Source organism: Eptatretus burgeri, chromosome 13 (assembly GCF_056783735.1).
Source record: "Eptatretus burgeri isolate ZD-2024b chromosome 13, Ebu_testis_v1, whole genome shotgun sequence".
In the NCBI taxonomy this organism is placed as follows: Eukaryota; Metazoa; Chordata; class Myxini; order Myxiniformes; family Myxinidae; genus Eptatretus; species Eptatretus burgeri.
In genome coordinates, this window is record NC_140973.1 from 45,606,221 (window position 1) to 45,621,948 (window position 15,728).

The window sequence follows — 15,728 nt, forward strand, 5'->3', positions numbered from 1 at the left end:
TGCAACTCCTTCATGGTTGGCTAGGAAATGCAAAAATGTCGGAATAGTTCACAGGGGGCAATCGCATACTGGGGGAATTATCCTTAATCCCTATCTAATTAGCACCACACCACCGCCCATGTGGTGACAAGTAACATTTAAGCTCACAGTTTCCCTACTTCATTACATCGAGATGTCTCCTACATATCCACGGACCAAACAACTCGATACGATCCTATCTTTCCGATGAAAATCCTCCATCTACCGCACAAACATTACAATATTTCATTTCCTATGAGCCACCATTTTGTCTCGATCTCAACATTTCCCAACGATGAGCGTGCGAGCAGCAAATTTGATTGGTTGAAATGATTTAAAATTGTGTGATATTTTGAACAAGTGCTGTTAAATTGAGCTCTTTGGAAGTGCCAACAATGTGATTTGTGTTCTGCAATATGCAAGTGTTTAATTCAATTGAAATAAAGTAAAGATTTTCAAGGCTGTAGAAATTTTTTTTCAGAAGTTTACCACTGTTGATGCAGCATCTTCTACATCACCATATTCAACATGTTACATTAGTTTTTCATGCCTGTGTCCTTTACGGTGTCCTGTTTGGAGTGATTTTCAATTTTGTTTGACTGCGAGACAAAGTAAAAATATTATCTCACTCCTCTGTGTGCATGCGTGATCAGGATGAATTCAAAGCCAAAGTATTGCTAAACTACATGTTCATTTTCCGATTCGGGTTCAAAATATAACATTTATTTGAAATCAAATTGTTCTTCAATCATAAACTGATGTTTGCAGATGGATAGCAGAGTGAACCAATTGATAACCCCACTTTGGAATTTGTGTACGGGTTGAAAATTGGTTTACAGTTTTTATGTTGGACAAAAACAAGTGGTTGTTGTTAGTTTGTGGGAGGAGGGGGTCTCAGTATGCTGAAAAACGTGATGGAGATGTGATTTTGTTGGATTTTTAGCTTTTTGTAGTGAATGGACGAATGCTTTGTTGAATAATGAAGTTTGTTTCTTTACACTTGTGTTGAAAATTTGCACAAAATACTATTTGTGTTTGAACATATCTACTTTGTGTGTAGGCAACATATTTGAACTTGTCTCACACTTGCGTATTTGTAGGCGTTTCAACTTATCTCTGACAATACACTGCTCCTGTGCTGTGGTAATGGTCACACACTCGCACTCACACACCCAACAAATTCCCAAATAATCAACCTGATTAAGAAAGCCAAGGATATATGGAATACCACACTAATGCTGCAGCACTTGGAAAGAAAGATCGAAATACCAGAAGTGAAGATACGATGAGGGATCTTTCAAGGGGACAACCTCCCCTCCCCCCCCCCACTTCCTGTTTTGCCTGGCTCTGGGTCCACGAAGTAACCTCATTAATGAGCAAGGACACGGATACACCCTAACAAACAATAAAATAACGTCCAAATAAACAGATGATAACCACTTTACATGGATGATTTAAAACTCTTTGCACCGACCGAACAAAAAATTGGTAGAACAACTGAAATTAGTGAAATGATATTCTGACGACATCCAAATGGAATTTGGCCTAGATGAGTGTGCCAAGTGCACATTCGTGCAAGGTAGACCAACAAAACAGACAATACAAAATCGACCGCTACAACAAATACAGGAGCTTGACAATGAAGCATCTTGCAAATACCTTTGCGTAGAAGAGGGCCACCAAATGTCATACAAATGCAACAAATAATTACCAAAGAATACCTGCATAGAATGAGGCTGATCATGAAAACATACCTTTCTCCAAAGAACAAAATCAAAGCCACAAACCAGGTAGCAGCAGTACAAGTGTTCCAATACAGTGGTGGAATAGTAAACTGGCCACAAGTGGAAATCAGAACAAGGAAACTCCTCAGTATCCACAAAATATTCTACAAAAAATCAATGCATCCTGAGAATGTACCTGCCAAGGAAAGGAGGAGGTGGCGGCCTGATGGAACTCTATCAAGTGCACAGAGTGATGACTGTAGGATTAGCAGAGTACGTCAAAAGTTCAACAGACCACCGAATACAATTTGTACACAAGCATGAGCGCAACAAGCCAGAAAAGGTGTATCTCACTCACCTTGAAAAAACTTCCAAAAACCGATATGAATAGAAGATGTCATGCTCCAAACCGAAACAGCAACAAATACAGCCCCAATGATTGCAAAAAGGCCAAAAGAAAAACACAAGATGAAATACCAACAGATATACAGTGACAACTGGGAGAAAGACAAAAGAGCAGGGAAATATAAAATAAGAGTTGGACAGATTGGGGATGGACAATGAAGGAATATTGGAATGGCGAAGAAGAGATCCGCTCAATTGGAATGGAGAATCAATCATTATATATGCCCAAGACAAAGGATACAACATGAATGGCTTTTAAAAAAATGGCAGGACTGAGTCAATCGGACAAGTGTAGATTTTTCAAGGTAGAAACAAAGCACGAGCCACCTCCTATCAGGATGTAAAAACTCGTGTCAGAACGGCTGTATGCACAAAGGCACAGCAAGGTGCGATGCGGTCATCTTCATCCTGATGAAGCAGCATTTGTATGGAAAGGAAGGAAGGTTGTGTGGAGTAATTCATTGGCACATCTGTAGAAATTAAATATCCCAGTTCCACAAAACTCATGGAACCACGAACCAAAAGTAATCATTGAAAACGAGGACATGATGCTCAAGTACGACCTGATGATCCCATCCAGTGTGAACATAGAAAACAAAGCAGTGCTGCTTCTAGAAAACAAAAACATTGGTTTTACTTTCTGCTGCTAGAAAACAAAACAAAGCAGTCCATGAAAACAAAGCAGTTGACAGAGTACTCAGATAAAAAAGGGAAATAAGGCATTGCTAATTGTGGTTTCAGTACCCAGTGATTTCAGTTTAAATAATGCAGAAATTAAGACCTCAAGAATGAAGTGAAAAGATGAAAGCTGAAGAGTGCCAAAATTGTCCCAGTGATAATTGGAGTAACATTAATGATAAGGAAGAACCTCACAAAAATCGGACAAACCATCCCTGAGAACATTACCACCAACCAACTGCAGTTGGAGGCTGTCCGGGGTTTGGTGACTATCCTGAGAAGAGCCCTTGGAAAAAAATAATTGAGAACACAACTTCACAACTTGGTTCATAAACCACAATCCTTCACCAAAACAAAGGTGGATACTTGAAGTCCTGGGAGGACTCTGTTCCACCTTCTGAAACCCATATTGTGGAGATAACAATCAACCACACATGCACACATATATTGTTCAATGTGTACTATATACTGTATACAAAATTGAGGCTCACTGAACAGTGAGGTGATAAAGGGGGAAAAGGCAACTGTGCTCTAGTGGGGTCACAGTTGGATACATCAAGCAAGGGAATGAGCAAACGAAAATTTTATTCCACAATCTAATTATCTGCCATTCTGCATGTACAGGCTTGTTTGCAGACAGTGTGGTTGAGGTTCTTGGTCGCGAGCTTTCCTGGGAGTGTGATTACATACGTGAAGCAGAGTGCACACGACGATTTAAGTGAGTGCTTTAGTCTCCCAAACTTTTTATCAGAATCTTCAGTATCCCAACAAAACTCTCCCAAGTGATCCTTTCACATCCCATTCTTCCTCCCCTACTCCCCCCCCCCACCTTATTTCTTCATCATGCCCATCATTTTATTTTCTTACTGTGTTTCTGTTTTACTTTTGAGACTTTTCGATGATTCAACAAATTCTCCTGGATGTTGACCTTTGAATCCACAAATTATTTTTCTTGTGGATTTGTTTCGAATTTGACATATTGGTTCTTGTGCATTGATTGATGATTTTTATTTATTTATTTATTTTTCTCAGAGAGCTCCTGAAAAATGAACCTGGGTTCCTGGTTCCTGATGTGGTGGACCAATTGAGTAGCCGCAGAGTATTGACCACTGAGATGGTACCCGGTGTCCCCCTCGACCATGTTGTGGATCTTCCTCAACATGAACGGAATCTGGTCAGTCATACGGGTGTAGGTAACTCGTCAAAAAGGAGAAATTTGTTGTCAAGTGGATTCTATAATTCTTCTTCCAGCTGCTCCGATTTTACTTTTGATGTCTCATGAAACCTATCCATATAAACTGCAGTATTGAAGCAGGCACATTCGTCATCTTGGGACGTCAATGGCTTGAGTTGCAGTGGTGAAGCTTGTAAAAGCTCCTATAGTTTGAATTGGTTTTACTTCGTTGGACATGAGTTAGAAATGCAACTCTTTCTTGCTTGACGGCTTAGCTATGAGAGTGTCGGCCATGAAACGCCGATTAAAAATGGGCCAATGGCAAAGATAGGCACAGACACCTGTGGTTGTTTCTCAGCCAGCCACGGAATGCAAGTCGACTGCGTTGGAAGCGAGTTCATGTCACATTGGTTTATAGTTGCGTAGCTGTTCAACCATATTTGGACTGATGTGTTTTTGACTTGCTCGCTAATCCCAAATGAAAAATTTCAATCTTTGTATACTCAGGTTTTAAATTAAAGAAAATGCAATACAAATAAACCTCCCTCCCAATCGGGTTTGAACAAATTTGTGTGATGTGACGTTTTTTTGAGTGGGAAAGGGGCTTTTGTTAGAGTAGTTAGAATAAAACCTGAATGGTGTGCTTTGAGGTTGTATATCCCTAATACATTCAGGTTTTCTTCTAACCACTCCACAAGTCCCGTAAAACCTGCGTGTGCAAGCCTCTAACTTCATTTGAGTGCCCCCTGGTGTACATGGTGTATAATTTTCGGAGGGGAATCAAATGAAAGACTAAATACTGCATTGGAGTCCTCAGAAGGAAACTGAAAATAAGTAAAGATAGCGATCAGGAGGAACCTGGATAGGATTTAGATTTCAGCTGCTGTGCCTCAACCATCAAAACTCATCCAGGCGCAGCCAAGCGAGCTTTAAAAAAAAAATTGGTAAGAATTTATTTCTCCAAAGACAGAAAGATAAACAAAGAAAGTTAAAAGAACAGAAAAGGCAAGAATTAGCATGAATAAAGCAAAATATGAAAAAGTAGGAAGATGTGCAAAATGAACAAAGATCAAAGATGTTGGGAAGAACCCAGATGGATATATTTTCAGCAGTTACTTCCAAGGCTCAAAGGCAGCAACAGGTACAATGTACCAGAGGTCTGTCATTGTGGTGACATAAGGGGATTGGGTGGTGGGTGGGGAGGTTGGTGACCTTTATAGTTCCAAACATAGCATCAGTGAACATATGAATGTTTATTATAGTATAATGTGGCATGTTGGACGAAAGTGAATTGTGCTTTAAGCATGCCATTTGTATTTTTTTCTCAATCCGATTAAGAAGTCATTACTTATTCTTGACTATTGATAGATATGGTACTTTGAAGGTGGCCTTTATGTAAAATGCTTTCCAAAAATACACCCAGCTAACTTTTCATCAAGCTGGCTGGCCTTGGGGCCATTCACCAAAAGAAGTTGCCTGCCAGAGTTTTCACCAGCTGGCTTTGCACCGCCATACAGACATTGCTCGCAAACAAAACAGGAGTGCCATGTTGGGACTGGCACGGGGACGAATGCAGCAATCTACGCACCTAAACTAGATCGGCACCCGGAAGAGTGCATGCCTCATGAATTGTTCTTGAATATTGATAGATATGGTATTTTGAAGGTGGCCTTTATGGAAAATGCTTGATTGCAGACAGTGCTTGATTTCAATTTGACCTTTCCTTAATCCCATGTCTTAAAAGTCCCACTGTTACAACATTTCCTTTCTCCATTCTCTTGGTTCTCATTTATCGCATCTCTGACTTTAAAAAAATAAATTAAAATCCCACTTTGCAATGTACGAGTATGTTCACGTTCCATCAATCGTTCCTTTTTTTCCAACTTTAGTACCAATTCACCCAACCTCCTCACATCTACCTCCTCCTAACCCCTCACCTGCTATACCATCTCCTTACCCCTCCCATCTTCCCCCTCATCCTACCTCCGCTCTTAGCACCTCTTCGCTGTCTTCTGCTTCAGTATCAACTCCTCCTCTGATGTCCCAAAATGTGTGGTGTTTTTACATCTGTGGGCTACATTGTTACCTAACAGATATCTCACTCTCTCTATCAGTACAATAAACATTTCAAACATGCTCTTTCTTTCCTCACATCTCCCCCTCTTCCCAACCTCTCAAATATTGTACCTCCCCCTGCCTGCAACCTTCTTCACCACACCACGACCAAGTCTCATCCTTCCCCTCTCCCCACCTCTTCCATTGCCCTCCTGCCCCTTGGCTGTGCCTGCTCTCATTGTCTCCCCTTCCCCTCAAAGCTTCCCTCTCACCTTTCTCAAAAACTACTCCTCACCATTCTCCCTCAACTCTCCCCTCTCACCCTTCTCTCTCCAATGTGCCCCCTCCTTCCCCCTTCACAAAGTTGCTGCCTGTCACATCCACAAAGCTGCCTTCTTCTCCTGCCCTCTCTTCCATCTCATCACTCTACCTCCTCCAATCTTCAACTTCCCTCTGTCTCCTCTCTTACTACTTCCCACTGTTGCACATTCCATCACCACCGAGCCTTTTCTCTTCCTCATCTGGCCCTCTCCCCAAGCTCTTCTGTAATCCCCCACATTCTGTCAACATCTCTCCCTTCCTCCTCCCCCTCTCCTCCCCTGCACCCAAAGCCTTCTCCGCTCCGTCTTCCTTAACAGTATGGACCTCAAACATCCAGGGTCTTTGCTCAAATCTGACATCTTTCCATACATGTTGCCACTGACAAATCAGACATAATCTGCTTAACAGAAACTTTCCTCCTTCAAGATGTCTCTGCCTCCCTCATATCTCTCCCTGGTTACTCCCTCCTCCGAATGACAGACCTGAGCCTCATCCTGGCGGAGGAGTTGCTTTTATCAAAAACTCTATTCCTCAGTCTCCATGCACCGCCCTCACTCCCCCACTCCCCCAGGAATACTTCTGGCTTCTGCTTCTCCTCCACCCCCACCTCATGTTTATATGTGTGTTCTGCCATCCACGAAACAGTGATGACTCCATTTACACCTCACTATCCGAAAACATGGACCAACTTCTGTCCTCTCAGCCGAACTTCTCTCTTCCTCATATGTGGTGACTTCAATTGTCATCATGCCAGTTGGCTGGGTGTGGGTGCCTCTCTCACCTGTCATGGCACTTCTGCGACTCATTGGGACTGAAACAATCTGACAACTTCCCGACCGGGATCTCAACCAACGGTACTACATATCTTCTGGATCTGATTTTGATCAATTTCCCAGAAAACATCTGCTGTTCTTCCTCTGCTCCAATCGGTTCATCTGACCACGTACTTGTCAAACCAAACATCTCTCTTGCTTTTATTGGAGAACCACCTCAGCGCCATCGTGTCTGGCATTTCACTCAGACCGACTTGTAAGGACTTCAAGCATCTATCAAACCTCTCAATTGGTCTCCCATCTCTACTTTCTCCGACATAAACTCATCTTGTGAATTCTTTCAAATAAATTTACTCTTTCTCATGCACAGATTTATCCCATCTCGTCTTCAGTTGTCATAGCCTTCCTCCCGCCCATGGTACACTGAGGCTTGTGGCGAAGCAGTTGGCCTGAAATAACTTTCCTTTGCGTGATGGAATGCAAATCCAACTGAAGGCAATCTCAGTTCCTTCCACAAAGCTCACAAGTGTGTGTCGACCCTGAGGAGAGCCAGGAAACAATATCTTTCTCACCTCAAGTCCGAACTCTCAGACCTGTCTCCCTCCTCCAAATCCTGGTGGCTTGTAGTTATGATTGTTTCTGGTGTATGTCCCCCCTCCATCCCCTCCCTTACCACAAATGGCCACACAGCTGACACTGCACGTGAAAAGGTTGAATGCCTAAACTCTGTGTTTGCTTCTAAATCTTGTGTCCCAAGCCCATTTATTTCCTTACCCACCTTACCCAGTTGCACCCAGCTGTTCCTGGACCCTGTGTCCTTTTCTCCTGACAAGGTGCAGAGCTTGCTGTCAAACCTCGACTCAGATTCTGCAACCGGTCCAGACGGCATCAGCCTACGTGTCTTAAAAACCTGCTCTGCTGCTCTTACTCACCCTCTCTCTGTTCTGTTCACCCTCTCATTTGCTCAACGTGTTCTGCCATCTGCTTGGAAAAGGTGCAAAAACAGATCCCTGCAACGACAGACCAATCAGCCTTCTCCTAATCATCAGTAAGGTTATGGAGTCCATAATCGCTTCTGACACTAAATCTCTCCTCTTCTCCAATGGCCTGATTTCCAATCATCAATTGGGACTCAAACCAGGTCACTCTCCCCTGGACTTGCTGCTCCTGCTTTCCCAACGGTAGATGGAGGTCCTCAATGCCAGACATGAGATCAGCGCCATCTCCCGAGACAAATGGCGTGCTTTCAATACGGTCTGGCAACCCGCCGTGCTCACCAAACAATCCAATCCATGGTATCCAAGACAATCTCCACTCATGGCTCGGAGACTTCTTCTCCTGTCGCAGTCAACTTGTGGCCCTTAATGGAAATCTCTCGTCCCCTCTTCCTGTCCAGGCTGGAATTCCTCAAGGCAGTGTACTGGGCCCAGTGCTTTTTTTTCTCATTTTCATCAATCTCTCTTGCTGGAAAATCCTCCTTACCCCTTTGCTGATGACTCCGCCCTCTGCCGTACCATCTGTCATCCCTCAGATTGGCAAGCAGCAGCCTCTTCACTCTCTGCAGATCTGGATAAAATCACAAGCTGGTCCAACAGTTGGAACATGTCTTTCAATCCTGACAAATCTCACACTCACGATGTCTTTCCGAAAGGACCGGCTGGAACTCCCCCCCCCCCCGACCCCCATCTACTTTCTCAACAATCCTCTTGAAGTCTTGTCATTCAAACTTTTCGGCCTCACTATCTGCCATGATCTTTCCTGGGAAAGCCACATTTCCAAGCTGGCCTCCAAAACCAGTCACCGATTGGGCATCCTCCGTTGTGCAAAGTCCTTTCTTGGCACACCTGAGCTCCTGACCACATACAAAGCTTTCAACCACAACCTGATGGAATACTGCTCTCCTCTGGGTCACCTTTCTCGGCTTCACTCGCACCTTTCTCGGCTTCATGCTGTGGAAACCAAGGCATTTAAGATCATTGGTATCTCCCTTGATGAAACTGAGTCTTTGAGTTTATTTTTCTTGTTTATTTTTTGCCATTTGTGGGTATGTTGTGTGCATCTTGCAAAATCACATCCTAGGAGTCCCGCAATGTTCCCACCAGACAGGTTGACAAATGAGGATATGTATCCACACGAGAGCAAAATTATCCGCCTCTGGCCTATAGGCGGGTGGGTGATCGTTTGTTGCGCTGCCATGACAATGTCGCCTGTATAAAACTGCATGGGACCTGATTGCATTGCATATAATATGCGACGTACGATTAGAAAAAGAAATATTAAGTTTTTCAGTTTGTGAAACCCGATAAATTTTGCAACTTTTACCAAATTGCTTTTATTTATTTGAGTTCTCTGTGTGTTCTCAGTCCTGCAACTTCTGACCTGGTATTGTCATGGTTCTCTGTATCCCCCCATTGTGCTCCTAGATTGCATCCCGTGTCATGTGGCTTTGCCTTCATGAGCTGTTTGAGTTTCGCTTTATGCAGACAGATCCCAATTGGTCCAACTTCTACTATGACACAGACAATCAGCGTGTGAGAATTTGCACCCTTGGCTTACACGTACCATTTTACCTTCCTTATGATGACCACCTGAGCAGTGTGACACATGTTGATGACAAAGGAATTTATGTGACTGGGTTTGCATTTTAATTCCAGTTGCTCCCATTTAAAGCCTTCGTTTGTGGATGATTTTTCTTCCCAACGTGCACCTCCTTGCCCATCCATCCCACAGGTCGGTCTGCTGGATTTTGGGGCGAGTCGTGATTATGAGGTAGATTTCATCGACAGCTTCATCGAAATGGTGCATTCTGCTTCACTGGGAGACAAAGCTAATGTGCTCAGCTGCCTCCAGAATATGCGTTTCTTGACTGGTTACGAAACAAAGGTGGGATAAAATATGGTGTTTTTGTGCGTCATGACAAATACGATTTTGTTTGTCAACATTGAGCAGCTAATTTTCCCCTCTCTCCAGGCCCTGCAGGAGCTGCACATCAATGCCGTAATGATCATCGGTGAGGCATTCTCCGCTGAGGGTCCGTTTAACTTTGGACACCAATCCACCGTACAGCGCATATTTGGTCTCATGCCGACCGTGATGCGGCACCGTCTGGCCCCTCCGCCCGAAGAGAGCTACTCGCTGCTGCGGAAGCTCTCGGGCGCTTTCCTAATTTGCTCAAAACTGAACGCATGCATTCCTTGCAAGGAGGACTTTGACACAGTCTACCGGAATTATTGGGAGAAGAGGCACGCTCAAAAGGGTTGAGGGCATGGGAACTTTATGGTCTCCCCCTACTGAGGGAAAAATGGACAGGCCTTTGAGTGCCGCTCTACTCGATTATCTCCTGCCGCCTCTCCCTTTCTTTTCTCCTTTTGTTTTTTGGACTCGTATTACAAAGTGACTTTCTTTTTTGTTTCTTTCCATATTTGAGCCTTTGGCTGCCTAACGACACATTCTGCTTCAGGCCTGTTTCACCCAGTTGCAAGTCCAATAAAACTTCCGATATAATTTTGGAGCTTGAGAAAACCAAGCATTTCAGTAACCTTAAAAAAAGCTAAAATAAATAATTTTAGAAACCTGTTTTAATGCTCCTGCTCACAACCTGGTCTGGAGCAAATTCTTTTTTGACATCAAAAGGTAACATTTATGACTTTTAAATGTTTTTGTTTTGTTGTTTTTGAATCAAAGGACAATTTTATGGCTCTTACAAAAATAATCACACAAGGTGAAGTTTGAAAGTCAGGTGATGGAAAGTATGGAATGGCATGTTTGGCAAATACTTGGAGACTGTGTTACATTGGTCGGTCCAACAAGGCTGACACGGTGCTGTCTGGAATTGAATGAAAGACCAGTTGACTTGTCGTGTTGTGCAAAACTCGAGGGTTTTTTTGGGGAGGGGGGGGGGGGGGTTCTGTGTTCCAATGACATCGAATCGTCTTTCAAAAAAACAAAACAAAAAAACCCAATAAAAACGCAGCAGGAGGGTGCTGAATCTTTGAAAGGCTGATGTCTTCAAACTTGAACTCTATACCGAAGTGTTATGTCCGACGCACTCAGAGGTCTGGTTTCCGGCAGCAAGTTGAGGCAGCTGCACACGACGTCCAGCATCCAGTCCTCCGCTGGATGTTTGCACTGGTCCTTATCAAGTCATGTTCTATATGTTGTAAAATAACTGCTCAGTGACTTAACTAGTTTAGAGAGACTGGTAATTGATATCTCAGCCACCCAATGACACCATTATTATTTTGTGATGACTTTTTGACTAACTGCACACCATGCCATTGTCATCAGAAGTCCTTCACTTATTGGTCACACTGCAATAAAGTACCATGTATTTCTTCTCTGGTTTGTAGTCGTGTATGATGGGTCTTTTCATGTTTCTTCCTTTTACATGTAGCAGGTGTTGGCAGCTGGGTTAAGAATATGACTGTTTAAGCAAAATGCGTTATTTTATCTTCAGTGTTTAAACTCCAATGTGCTTTTAACAGTGACATTGTAATAATGGACTGTTTGTTTATGATGAAACTCGAGCATCATCTTCCGCTGAGCCGGTAGCTGTATGGAGGTTTGAGAGAACCGTTTATTTTTCTTTTATGGTTCTGGAACCTTTTGATTTGAAACATTACGCCTATTTTCTGTCTTTGAACGATCTGTGTTCCTCAGGTATGATTGTACTTTGAAGAGTACCAAACACCTGTTTTTTTTTTTGTTTTGTTTTTTGGGGGGGGGGGGTTTAAGTCTGCAATGTCATCACAAACAGAAGGTCCTTTGTTAATAATTGTCTTTTTGTTACCAGGAAGTTAAATTCTCACCCTGGTTTTACTGGGGAAAAAATATATTCTCTCCAACTTTTGTATAATCTCCTTTTCCCTACCTCCAACCGATAACATTTCCCATCTTCCTGGTGTGCCTGGTTGGAGGTGGTGGGTAGAACAGGATTGCTTGTCATTTTGGTTCTATTAAAGACTTTTATTTTGATGTTGTGTGACGGTTGTCTACTTTTGATTAAGATAGATCGGCAAAGAGTAATTAAACTAGCTATCTGTGACGGCCAAGGGTAAGCGTTCCTTGATGCCGATGATTTAGGGATAGAGTGCACGTTAAGAAAATGTGTCCATCTACATTATATGCATAAAATTCAACATCATGAAATCGGAGGAAAATTATTCAAGTTATGATCAAAAAGATTTTTGTTAATTCAGTCACAATCTGAAAAAAGTTGGTCAAGGACACAACTTAATAATTGGTTGCACAACATCAGGGCAAGTACATTATTGATGCAAGAACATCTTGGAAGGCCATGCAGTCTGAGGTTCCACATTGGCAATATCGAGCAATGACAAAAAAAAAAAAAAAAATTGAGACCACCATTTGACCTTTAACCTGGAGAGGTATGATGTAAATGTGCCTTGGTCTAGGCTATCGAGAGGGCAATTTCATTCCAATCTGACGAACAGTCGAGTTATCGCGAAACCATAAAATGTCATGACCTTAATGACGTCAAGGTCAAAAATTGTCAACCCCGCATTCTCTGTATTCCCATTGTTGATGCAAAATTTAATTCTGAAAGTCTCAGCCGGCTCAGATACAGCAGTGGCAGGAAAAAAACAGAAGAAAAAAAAATCTAGAGGTGGTTTCGGTACCATTAGAAACTCGAGTACCATTAAAAATTGGGAGTACTAATTGTAGAAAAACTACAACACTTATAAGCCTCTCCCCAATCCTACACGGGGAGGCTTAATAATATTGAGCCTTTTATTTCTTATACATCAATAAATATGTGTGAGATAACACCAATATGGATGAATGATTTTACATAGTGACAGGTGGATAACAACGAGACGAGCATCTTTCAGCTTGAAAATGAAGGAGAAAGGCCCCAACGACCTTGCTTATCAATGGGTTGATGCCATGTTTCTGGGTTTGCCATTTATTATGACGATGCCTCCAATGAGTGGTGTGGGGGTAGATGAGAGAGATAAGGATGAAGGTGCATGTGATTGCAAATTCTTGAATGGATACGTCAAGATGTGTACCAAGAGGCAAATGAATAGTGATGATAATGATACTGCCAACCAAAAATAAACATTTGAGAACCATGGCTATAATCTGGCACTTTGCATGCTGTTTACAGGGCTGAATAAAGGGGAATTACAGGAGCTCCTGCACAAATTTGGGAACCAGATTCCAGGATTGCTGTGGAGTATGGACAAGATGAAATATATTGTTACGGATCTGGAAACCATATGCATTCAAACATACAGATGTCCCAAGAGTCAGTTATTCCGTTAAGTACATGTGAGACAGGTCCCTTCCTTTTGTCTTGTGGGAGAATCAAAGGTGTGCGTTGCGATGTCCTTTCAGGTAGGTTATTACATCTTACGACCATCCAACAAACCATCCAACAACGAACCACGGTACCTTAGCAGCACTTGCAACCCTCACCTCACTGGCCACAGCATACGGGGCAAAAACGTCCAGTCCGCGGTTCCTTTGCGCTTCTACAAACGTTCCTTTTCAACTTTGAATCTTCCCCTTGATGAGTCCACACGCGTGGAGGGGGGGGCTCCCGGTTTGGCCGAGGCCCCCCCCCCGTTTGGGGAGGTCCATAAAAATACGAGGCGATCCTGAGAGTGTAAGTTTTTTTTTTGGAGGAGTTGAGTTGGGTGGTGTGCGTCGTGCGGTTTGAGCTGGAGTCTCAGGCGTTCGAGTGGAGTTCTGCATTTGGCTGGCGTTCGTTGGAGTTTTTCTGGGTCCCGTCCACGACCCTGATCTCCGCCCTGGGACTCCGACTGCCCCACTCGGGTTCCTCCACGGGCACGAGCCCCACTCGTGTGACTGTGGGCCGAGCCGCACGATCATTATCAGGTGCCGCACCGTGGAGCACCCCCTCCCTTCACCGTGCAGGTACCCAAGCGAACTGCGACCCCCAGCTCGTCTCCCTCTCTGGCTACGGAGGTCTTTTAATAAATCATCTGAGTGTGCGGGCCTGTCTTGTAAGTAGAAACTGTTTAAGTGTTTTTGAACATTGTAAATTCTTGCTTGTATATTCCGCAATAAGTCTTACTCTGTGTCTTCTTTATTGTAAATAAATTACTGCAGAAATGTTCCCAGTTTGTTTCCGTCCTTTCTTTCATTGGTCCAGCTTGGTTGGGATCTGAGTTTTAGCTGGATTTTTATACCTGGTAATCCGTTCAACCGAGCCGGCACGGCTTTGGCAGTTCCGCTCGACTGCACCCGAACCGGAGTTGGTAGTCGGTACTCTACCGCAGTCGGTAGAGTGACCCGGTTCGAGTAAGACCTGCTGAGGGCGTGGTTCCCCGGTAGACGACACCGTGTGGTTAATTAGGTAAATTGGTTCCAGACAAAAAGACCCTACGCCACACGGTCGAGATATTGGCATCCACGGTCGGTTCAGCGACCCGCCGGCTCACGGAATCATCCGTTAGCGACGGCTTACAATTCCAGAGAGTCTGGGAGGTGACAACGTAACGTCCCCCACTTCGTGGTCGTTCTCACCAACGGCCCTCAACAATATATATATATATATATATATATATATATATATATATATATATATATATATATATATATATATATAATTCCATTTGAGTATTTCCAACAAGTCTCCCATATGCTGCTGAAAGACAGTTTGAAGATCTAAGTAAATCCAAAGAAGTTTGACAGCAGAAAAAAATATATGCTTCTTTCCTCCAGGTGACCTTTCTTGAGAACGAAGATGAGTGCAACTTATCTTTGGAAAAAAAAAAATTTCAATCAATCAAAATTAGGGATAATCTTTTAACATTGTGATCAATGACGAAAACAAAATTGAAGACTTCATATGACGAACAAGAGAGCATTTAACAATCAGGAAACGTGGTTGTGGATGTATTGAGCATAGTCGTTCTGAGTTCATCGATATATTATATTAAAAGTGGATCTGTGTGCAGCCATGAACAAACACACAGACCAATGGGCTATCCGTCCCGTCGGGAACGGAAGATGCAACACGATTACTATAAGAAGAGTAAATGTTTTTTGGACAAAAGATACAAACCCCGTTTTTTGTAACGCACATTTATAGTGGTTAACATCCGTTTTTTGGAAAGTTTGAAACTGCAGCTTTAACAGCAGTAAATGTTTTGTTTAACACCAGCCACTAACTTTGATCCATTTTTGTTCTGGAATCAATCGAAATCGACTTTCAACCAAAAACAATTAATATATTGTTGCGAATTCGCGCCCGCCGGCGTGCGAACGGCCACGTAACTCGAATCGCGGCACGTCGCCCACCGGACGGACAATTCTGTCGTGACCCTCTCGGACGAACGCCAGGAGCTCGTCACGGGTGGGCCTTTTGGCCTCACCACGATCGTGCCAATCGGCCCCCCGCGTGGGATAGGGTTGTTCGCCAAACTCGACCTACCTAAGTACCCACGCGGAGGGTAGACCGGGCGATCGCACCTCGCCGCAGGTCGACTCCGGACACGGGCCGCTTAATCGATCCGTTCCGTACTATCGGGATAACCGAGCGGTGTTATCGTCGGCCTCGACGGTTCCGATTAATTATCGGGCGTATTA

At 43.4% G+C, this 15,728-nt stretch overlaps 1 protein-coding gene across 2 annotated transcripts in view; it reads left to right on the top strand.

Moving 5' to 3' along the window:
- LOC147014363 (atypical kinase COQ8B, mitochondrial-like) overlaps positions 1-12,122 on the top strand; it is a 92,955-nt gene extending 80,833 nt beyond the window's left edge. For both annotated transcript variants that reach the window (XM_085852275.1, XM_085852276.1), the window contains 5 exons: positions 3,450-3,543; positions 3,858-3,999; positions 9,572-9,679; positions 9,879-10,031; positions 10,119-12,122. In XM_085852275.1, the coding sequence (XP_085708401.1) occupies positions 3,450-3,543; positions 3,858-3,999; positions 9,572-9,679; positions 9,879-10,031; positions 10,119-10,409 (788 nt within the window). In that variant the 3' untranslated portion in view covers positions 10,410-12,122. The remainder of the gene's footprint in view (positions 1-3,449; positions 3,544-3,857; positions 4,000-9,571; positions 9,680-9,878; positions 10,032-10,118) is intronic.
- Positions 12,123-15,728: the final 3,606 nt, after the last annotated feature.